Source organism: Opisthorchis viverrini, assembly GCF_000715545.1.
Source record: "Opisthorchis viverrini unplaced genomic scaffold opera_v5_469, whole genome shotgun sequence".
Taxonomy (NCBI): Eukaryota; Metazoa; Platyhelminthes; class Trematoda; order Opisthorchiida; family Opisthorchiidae; genus Opisthorchis; species Opisthorchis viverrini.
This window is the reverse complement of record NW_008752122.1, coordinates 177,570-187,773: the sequence shown is the minus strand read 5'-3', so window position 1 is coordinate 187,773 and position 10,204 is coordinate 177,570. Positions and strand designations below refer to the sequence as shown.

General features: G+C 44.2%; 1 protein-coding gene across 1 annotated transcript in view; it reads right to left on the bottom strand.

Moving 5' to 3' along the window:
- Nucleotides 1-3,064: 3,064 nt before the first annotated feature.
- The window catches only part of T265_15380 (hypothetical protein), a gene marked incomplete at both ends in the record, with an annotated part of 29,586 nt that continues 22,446 nt past the window's right edge, over nucleotides 3,065-10,204 (bottom strand). The window contains 7 exons of the mRNA XM_009177822.1: nucleotides 3,065-3,203; nucleotides 3,240-3,316; nucleotides 3,375-3,473; nucleotides 3,597-3,695; nucleotides 3,969-4,684; nucleotides 6,665-7,121; nucleotides 7,798-7,990. Of these exons, the coding sequence (XP_009176086.1) occupies nucleotides 3,065-3,203; nucleotides 3,240-3,316; nucleotides 3,375-3,473; nucleotides 3,597-3,695; nucleotides 3,969-4,684; nucleotides 6,665-7,121; nucleotides 7,798-7,990 (1,780 nt within the window). The remainder of the gene's footprint in view (nucleotides 3,204-3,239; nucleotides 3,317-3,374; nucleotides 3,474-3,596; nucleotides 3,696-3,968; nucleotides 4,685-6,664; nucleotides 7,122-7,797; nucleotides 7,991-10,204) is intronic.

The window sequence follows — 10,204 nt, the reverse complement described above, 5'->3', positions numbered from 1 at the left end:
ATTACCACTAAACTCAGCAGCGCTTGTCATTACAGTCCTCCTGGATGGAGACCCCGAGACAGGCCACATCGATGGTCAGAGACATTGCTAGACATGGCCCAGTCGCGCTCGTGAATCCAAGCTATTGGCTTCAATGCATGGTTCCCTTCCCAATTTCCCCAATTAACAGTCCACTGACAGTGCTGTAGCTGCACACCAATTTAACAGTCACCGCCTCCAATACACAGCTAACAACCCCACCTCCCCGAATCATCGGTGAACGAAGCTGGTAGCTACAACCACTGTGAAATCGCTCAACTGGGTAACCTAGGTTAGTCTTTGTTGAGTGCTGGAAGTGGCCTTTCAAAATGAATCATTTTCAATCTAAACCTTACGACATTGGACTGGACTGATGCGGTGTTAATTGGAAGGGTGGTCTCATTGGGGATGCTTATGGAGGGACTGCTCTATTTTCCACCACACGATACCACTCATTGTGTTCATAGAGACACTGGAAATTCCACTACCAATTTCTTGCTTTCTGGGGTCCAATCCCTGAAGTTTCAGCAACCCAAGCAATGTGTGAACGGCAGATTGTACTAAGGGGACCGTTAACGAAGTTGCAAATTAAGTTCGATTCAGTGTTCAAGTACGAAATAATACTAGTGGGATTCGGCAGCCTGGCGTTGCCCTAGAAAGGTGAAACTGGTAGCTAGCTTTCAATAGTTTTTATCGGTCTTACGAGTTATGTCGTGCAAAGGAAAACAAGTTTACATCCTAACTATCGTTCCGATTGAATCATCGTTGTGTATCAAACTCATTTGGGGAATATAGAAAATGACGGATTCTGCCGAATTTCATCTGAGCCTACCGTTAACACTAACTCAAGTTGCGTATAAATTCTTATCGTCACATACGTACAATTTGGTTCTCAGTGTGGAACGAGACTGATGAAAATTCGGGGAACATGCCTTCCTAATGAGCCTTAAAAAGGGCGAAACGAGAAGAGCACTGCTCAGACATTTCATTGACTTTAGGAATGGTTAGTGCCATGCAAGAAAGCATCTAGATGCTTTTTTAAATCAAAGGTGATCACATGGGCAACACTATCAGTCTGAGGCTAGCTTGGGCCCCTCAGGTTGTCTACAAAACAGGCTAACTTTCGCTCATCAGAGTTCTCTTCCACAACAAAAAAATACTAGATTTTCTATTCTCTACTTCTTTTGCAGCTTCCAAAACGCTTTCATTGGCAGGACAGACAGGCCGCGTATATACCAAAGACTGTGGTTCCCATTTCACAACCACTTGAAACTTTGATCTCAATAGCCAGGCGTGTCTTGGAAGCAACACACTTTATTACACAACACCAACTCCGAGGTTCTGGAGAGCTATGAAGCGACTGGCCACAGACCATATACCACCAACCCCTAAAATGTAGACGACAACTCTTGAAGTAAGCCATATGGGTAACATGGCAGGGATCATCTGACCCCCAGAAATCAACCAGTGTTTGTCCAGATTCTCCAGTCCATTTATCTATTTTTTTATTCCTGCGGCTGAGGATGTTCACATTTCACTTGCCTACTGTCTGTTCTGATAAAACAGCGCACACAACAAAGAACAAAAATGGGTTGGGTCCATGATATTCGGAACCCAGTCGACGCAGCAAAAGCAAACAACCCGGTAAGATGTCGTGAACAGTTTTGTCTTAATGGCCATCTCTTTACCCACACCGCCATTCTGTTAGGTTCAATCTTGGTGTAGACGAATACCTGTATTTTACTGCCTTTTCAATCAACTTAATCAACCAAATGATGCGCTTAAGTGGAAAATAGGAGTAAATGTTTAAATTATCCTCATTGAGTGTGAAAGCCATTTGCAGCAAACTCAGCAGCGCTGGTTATTGTCGTCTCCCTAGATGGGGACCTCCAGACCAGCCACATCATTGGTCAGAGACATTCTTAGACCTGGCTCAGTCGCGCTCGTGCATCCAAGTTATTACCCTCAATGTATAACCTTCTTGCCAACCTCTATTTAACAGGCCATTGACGGTTCCGTATTTACGCATCAGTTATATCAGCTACCGTCTCCAATGCTCAGCTACTCACCCCACATCCCCAAATCACCGGCGAATGAAACTGTGGCAGCTATAACGATTGTACGGCAATTGAACTCGATCCATGAGGCTGAATACGAATACGATAACTGAGTGCGATATGGACACAGTTAACCAAAGCACTGGAATCTTTTGTTAAATGCAAGCTGAGCTGTAGATGAAAACTTTTAGACTGTTGATGATTGCCTAGATTCTGCCCAGAGGTTTGGAATGTGATGAACATCGTCCGATGGAAGTTGAATCGTTCAATTATTCGGAACTTATAAAAGCGTATTCAAGGTTTTATAATGTAGATTTGGGCAAATAAATATACACGCCCGCCTCACATGTCAGAAGTGCGGAGCCGAAACCCCGACAGGGCCAGGGATTCGCACTGCTGATGAGCTCTAATAAGAGCAGAACTTGAGTCTACCGCATCCCCGTTTGGCGTGGACTCGCCAGAATGTTTACGCCGGGACAGAAGGATGATTGTTCAAACGAAAGTGATGTGAATGTGCATTCTACAAGTATCGCAACTGCCCACAGCTAAACATACTTAAACAACTCAATAACTCTCATTGTTCGCCACCCGCCACCGTACTTAGAAAAGTGTGTTTCGAGACACCGAAATTCAACCCATCATTATGCGAACGGCCCAGGTAAAGTGATGTGTATGGATGAGTGCCGAAGTCATCCAGTCCTTTGTTATCCACTTTACGCCCGCAAAGTGTAAGGTCATGCTCCTCGACATGCGCACATTGAACACGCCACTTACAATCCAGGGCGAGGCATTCGAAGTTGTGGAGCATTACTGGTTCGAATTTAGTGTGGTAGTTAAGGTCAATGCATGAAACTGCAAGGCGCGGGTAGCGTTTGCAGATGGCGTCAAAGTGGTATATTCCTGAATCTCAAAGGAGCTGTGTATCAGTAAGGGCTGTTTTGTCGTACGGTTATGACTTAGCTTTTTCGATCAGCGGAACTGAGACGTCTTCAGGTGTTCAAAAACCGCTGACTAAGAACCACAGCTCGCTTGGATTGGTGTCCACGAATCCATGACGAGGCAATTAGTAAGCAAGATTTCAGTTGTGCAACGGAGGCTTCTATTAAAGAATTTGTCCAGAACCAGATGCTGAGTTAGTTGGGCCATGTATTGCGCAGGTCAAACCATCGTTTGCTGAAGAGAGGGCTGTTTCCCATGCCCTCATCGGAGTTGGAGAAGCAGAGAGGTGGACAAACTTTGAGCTGGCAGAGGGGTATGAAAGAGATTGGGAAACGCTTGGGTGTTGTCGGGTCGACTCACCTTAAGGGGTTGTGACCGCGAAATCTCTACCGCGCCTGGTAGGAAACGGTGCAAGATACGACTGCTAATCGATGTCAACGGCGTCCTTGTTGTCAGCTTCTATCCAGGTTATCTGAATAAGTGTCTAGAGGTGTAGGCATATTAGAATGAATGTAGTAAGCTAGTACTAAGTCCCTTCCCCCCTTATTTTATTCTCCTCTAAACTATAAGGCTTTCAAATACGTCATGGTTGTACGGCAGCGAAGCATCAGTGTTGACCACTGACGTCATGCTGCCGATGATGATGGCTAGGCAACACAGTTGGCGGACTGTTTTTCCCATCTATTTGGAAGGCACACCTGTTTTTCATCCACACAATACCTTAGTCAGGCTAAAAATAAGCAGTTTCAACTGGCTTCTTTTCAAACCAAACGTATTCATAAGCAATACTTCTACGTAAAAAAAGAGATCTGATGTATCCGATCGGCATTTCATGTGCCGATTTCAGTGAAGTTTCCGTTGATTCATCGGGAAAATGAAAATGCAAGACAATACCCATTTTCTTCAGTCCTAACATTAGTATGAAATGCAGATGAACCTAACAATCAGACTTACCTCATCGGGTGGAGAAGATGGCCTGCCCGGGTTACGAAGCCGGCGCAGAAGTAAAGCCTGCCATTTTTGTCTTAAGGCCACAATAAACTGGGCTGTTGTAGAATCGGCCCGCAAATGAAGCAGTCCTCTGTCGTCCAGCCGCAGTGAGATGTGGTTCCCATGACCAGAAGTTAACGGCTGGCAGTGAACGGGAGGAACTACATGAGATGCATGTCCGACCCTTCCACTAAGTGCGCCATGAGGAATGAGGGGAAGCGTCGCCGAAGGGTGTATTGTGTACGTCTCGGAACATAGAGAAGAAACTCCAGAACCCACTGGTGCTGAAGCCTGTTTTATGCCTGATCCAATAAAGTGATGATGCATTTGTCTCAGATTTCCATTGAGGTCACCAAGACGTAAATTCTTGTTTTGACGTTCGTACTCTCCGGTCCACATCTCATCAGAGTCACTATCAGATCCAAGATATGACTGGTTCGTAAGCGAATCGCACTCAACCACAGTTTTCGGCCCGCTGTTTTGAACGAAACTTTGGTTTTCTGACTCCCTAAACCCTAGGTGTGTAGAGTTAGGGTTATTCTCAGATATCCCCAAGTCCTTGTTCTCTATCAAGACTGGATATGAGAAAACAGTACGTGGACTTCGAAGAAATGCCGGTTGGTTCCTCGGGTTATCTGACTTCATATCTTTGGCACCAGTAAATGGGTTTTGTTGGAGATCTACATTTAAGAAGGGTTTAATAAATTAGCGCGATATTATGCCACTATGTAGGCCAGAAGCCAGTGAAAATAGACACGCTCAATGATAAAGTTTACAACACTGAGGAAAAGCTTCACGCATCACTATCCATTACATTGAAATGTGGACAGCATAGACTTTCAGACGGAACATTTACTATCAAGTCTTTCTACATACACGTAGGTCATACGCGCACGTCATCAGGTGTTAGCAAATGTCCGTGAAAAGTAACATACTCGCTCCCACCTGACTGAAGTTAAATGAGTGTCGTCTTCAAAACGACAGTTGAGAATTATACTTAAGTCGATGTCGCATTTCTTTGGAGTTCGCCAAAGTTTTGGTAGACTATCATCAGTGAAGCGTGTACACGGACAGTTAGCTAATGCCTGGAGTAACTGTTTCTTAAATACCTCGCTGGATACTTTGGGCCTTGGTGGAGGGCAAAGCCGTCTCATTCAACAAAAGCTAAACCAAAAGTATTGAGGTAGCGCGATGGGCCAATTGATTCCAGTTATCAGGACGCAGGAGGTAGATCAAGCTTCATGAATGGCTTCACCTGACAGAAAGAGGGGATTAAATCATCTAACGTAGGAGGCCTATGGTGCTAGCACTGCTGTACTTGGGACTAGATCACATTTCGCTTGTGATCTTTAGGTCTACTGATACACGACCGTACACTGGTTGGTCCACTTGGTTGGGTGACTCAACTTGAAACTTAACACTTCCCGTAGTGATGCTGGAAACTCTCACCTGTAATGCTACAAGAAGTACATCATCTACGATTGACAAACTAAATTCCACTAGTAAACCACCTAACCCTTCAGCAGCAGCAGCGGATGTGCGTTTCCTAAGAAAGTGTCGGAGTTCAACAAAAAAAACAAAACTGATGCGATTACTGGAAGTTGTAGTGTCTGTAATCCGTTGTCAAAACTCAATGGCTCGGTTACCGAAAAACCGAGAATCAGCGCTATCTCATATTGTTTTCTATTTACAGGTTGGTGTCCACAGGTCACTGTGATGAGCGTAGCGTCCAGAGATGCTGAGGAAGACACCTTCAATAAACAGGGTCATTTGCTCCCGAAGATATCAACTTCCTCTGATTCCCTCTGGACAAGTGTGATGGGAGCTGTTCGGAAATTGAACGTGAAACGATTCTGTTCGCTATACAAGTGCCAAGATAAAGAGTTACTGATGTGTAAGAAGAAGTCTTCCGAGATTGTCTTTTTCTGGCCAGCATCGGAAATGCTGTTGATGAATTCAAACTAGTTTCAGTTCGTAAAGCGGTGTTCCGTAGCGGGTGCTTGTTTGTCAACAGCAGTAGGATGCAAGGACGGGTTTGTAATCCGGAACACTTCTACGGAACAGCTGATGGCTTTTAGTGTCATGGAGATATACTTTCCTACCCGTATTTGATCGATTTCTTATCCAAACACACAACTGTCTATTCGCTAACGTTATCGTCGTTTCTTTTGCGAGGTACGTTCAATGTATTCACCACAGCTTCCTGCGAATACACACGAAACACACACACAAAACATTATAGGAACCAAGTGAATCAAGGAAACCGTTGGAGTATTTCAGATATCTTAAGGTGCTTACTTTTCCCCAACTTATTGCAGTGCCCCTGATACCGAAAATGCTAGTCAGGATTATGGTTTTGTTTTGTTCTAGACAACCTAGTTTGCACATTCGAATAACGCACAAAACTCTATATACTGACCATTGATGAGCCCGGTATAGGGGTGTGACAGTGGTTGCAGGAGGAATAGTGTTTCTGGTTGCTTCCTTATTAAGGCGTGACTTTATGGTGATTTGCTTCCTGTATAAACCAATCAGAATTGTGCTGATAAAGACAAATGTTACTGTTTAGTTACCCACGCATATTGGCCTTTAAGTCTGGACAGCAATCAGCTGCTTGCTTACGCAAAGTCAAGTAAGGAACACGACAAACGATATCTTACCAGTGAGTGTTTCCAATTCCCTCAGTATTTCCGGTCTCGAACGCATGGGACCAGCCATTAACGCAACCGTAACCGGGGAAACAACCGTTACGCAGCCTATAAAACGTAACCATCGATGTTCAAATTTGTTTTCCGTCTCTTCGAATCGTTTCAACCCGTCACAAGCCTTCGATGGATCGGTGACTTCTGCATATGAGGGCAGATCAGCTTCGCACATCGCTGACCGACAGTGTGGTGTGAAGCGACCGACGGGACTTCCTATCCCACGTTCATCCTGGGGTTTTAATTTGTCACCATCCGATAGGGCTGGTCTACAACTTTTGTCACTGACTGCTTCCGCTGTCGATTGCGGAAGGGTAACTACTTGGTCATACACAAGCCATTCACTTGGTATGCATGAGGAGTTATTCGAGTTCCAGTCAGCCGTTGCTAGAACAGAGTGCGGGTGCAACGTCACCTATTAAATATGACAAGCAGAGTATATGAAAAACGATTTTGAAAAAGCGGAGCAGTAACATAAGAAATTAGAAGCATGTAGAGCTTTGTGATGGCAATCAAACCCAGCGGAATAACTTAAATACAAGGAAGTGTGTTCAAACAGGTTTTTCCCTTTCGAATTATACCAACTAACATGCTTTCGAGGTTTGTTCGATCTCTATAGCGTGGATGGGCGATGCCCCAGTTACACGATAATCTTAACCTAACGCCGGAGGAATTATGGAGCGGCACTTAAATTGGAGTTGCCCCGCTATGGTAAACTAGACAGTTCGGCTGTGACTTAGAATTTTCTGAAAATCACCCAGTACTGTTTTATTACGTTCATCAGCCGAGAGCGGTGCACCGATCTTCGCAGTGTATACGTTTTTAACTTTCCATACTTTGTCATTTCTTCGATACCCGTCATCTCGGTTGATTTTCACACACCACAGACTACCAGGCTAATGCTTGTCATCGTCAGTGTTGCAAGTGATATTACACGTTTTCCTGAATTTTATCTGCTATTACCATACTATCCCACTAGTGCCTCTGACCAACAAGCTGGGGTCTGAAAAATCAGGCTTTCTGACTGGTTCAAATGTAAGGCTTACCGTACAAAACAGTGATATCCGAAATCCTTGTAACTAACCACTTACCAGACCTTCCTGACCGGTGATAAATGTAATGTGCCGTTTTTCGTCAATTTTGGCGAGTTGGGGATGCATACCAGCAACGATTGCGGCCTTTACAACTGCCCAGTTTTCCGAATTTGTGTTCAGATCTCGTATATCACCGCTTCCACGTGCCTTCACAAAACCCGAGGCACGAAGCTGGCCAAGGAGTTGTGTCCTGAATAGGGTAAAAGATAGCTCGTGTTTATTCGTAATGCACTTTTCATAAGGTTGCTGAAAATTCTTCGACAGCAAATGAGCGTATTTCGTTAATCATTCACGTTTATTTTGGACGGAACCTGGTAATCCTGGCATTTAAATTAGTCAGTCACTTATGGGTGGGACAAACCTGACCATGGTTCTTCGCTGAGCTGGGCAATTCACAAACGTTTCGTCACCAATCGAGGTGACATCATCAGTGCGTTGTGGTTGTGCCCACAACCACCAACCCATATATCGCTACGTTCCACCACACTCACCTCGATTGGTGATGAAACGTATGCAATCAAATTGACCAGCTCAGCGAGCAAACCAACGACCATTTATACTACCAACATTCTCCTCCATAACAAACCTGACCATTTGTATCCTGTTTGCAAGGCACAAATCGATTTGAATGGTGGTGTGGTGTTTGGGTCAGCAGTGATACGCCAAATGATTAAGGTCAAATGGGACGGTTAGTGGGTTGCAAGTTTTTCGGGATTGACAACATGTGTATGCTTGCACACGTGTTTACATATCTGACCTTATTTCATACGAATTCACCCAACACAGAATCAGGTGGGCAGTTCACTCCATTAGCTGCAACCTTGCACAGAAGAGTCCGAACCCAATTCAAAGTAAAGACAAGGTCTACCGGCAGAATATTGTGAGAGGAAAGTTTGGTTTGATAGTACAGTTCTTTTGTATTGTGCATCCGGTGAAAAAACAGCAGGGTAGTTTATTATGCTTTGATAATACTGAGTCGACGGGTTCGATATGGGGATATATTGAAGTTTGAAGATCACTCACCGTCACGGACTTCAAATAACAGAGGGTAACATTATAAGAAGGGTGAAATGCACCTACCTTGGCCTGATACATACTGTGCATGGAATAGTGGATTACGCGAATCGAGGACAGATGGTTATTGCACAACACATCCTGAGCTTTTACCCATATCCAATTTCACTGAAAACCCTTGCATTGGGTGAAACATGCCTGCAGTGCCGACAAGCACGTCATGATCACAGTCCTTCAACAACAGCTTAGGCTATAAATAGTAGGTGAACAACAGAAATATCACGAAGTTAATGAAGACAGCTGATTGCAACACTGGATGAGTCGGACAGCACTGGATTTCTCCAAACTTGCTGCTTTCATCATGCTAGAGGCAATGGAACTCCCGTCTGGGAAAATTACAACACACCGCTTAGGAACGGCTGTTCTAATTCGTGACCGGTATATGACAAACGGCACTCAGCATCATCGCTACTTAGTAACACACCTGTGCAATCTTCATTGGTAAACTGGTGTGTGCGTATGTGTCTGGAAGATCGACCGGAAACGACTGCAAAGAATTAGCCGACAGCTGTACAGATAAACAATCTTTTTTTTTGATGTAATCCCAAAAGCAACCTTAATATGAAAGAATCTGCTCTCGGGTTTTTGAGCAAAGTTCTATTGAAAAAGTTAGGTGCCCTACTTGAAAAAGGCATAGGAATGATTGAGGAGTATTTGTTTCAGGAAAATTAGGAAAAATGTCGAACGTCTTCTAAATTCTCATTTCCCCTTGCTTGAATCGGTCATTTCTAGTGCATGCGGGATTTTTGATACTGTAATAGCTATGAAAAAACCTGTGAGCACATATATGTAAGCCGACTTCAAAATTAGCTGAAGCTATTAGCCCAGGTATTCTGGTGGCTACTTGGGTTTCGAGAGCAACAACTTCACTTATGCTCAGCGACAGTTATTGGTCATCTTGTCAAGGTCGTTGTTCGTTTTTTTCGAGTGCTTTTGTGGCAGGCTTAAATTGAGAATTCGTATGTATTTCAACATTGCTCTTTCCTCTGGAAACATTCTGAGTCTTGAGACTGAAATCACAGTAGGTATGCCTAAAAAACGGCCGGCGAGATCTCTCTCTTCTGTGTGTATTTGGATGTGATTATGGACGAATTGGGACCTGAAACCGTTATTTGTACAAATTAACTGCATCGATGCGTGAGAAACGATAGCAGCTATCTTCCCTTGGATGACCATAACTCCCATTTCCCCAAATATGTACTGGCACAGTTGTTTTTTGGAGAGGACACTCTCGGGGACGACTTTTACTTGGTTCCGCAAGGACCACCTGGAAGAGGCCAACTGATGGGGGGAAAGGCCTTTGATCGGTCCTTTTCGACTGACCATCAAC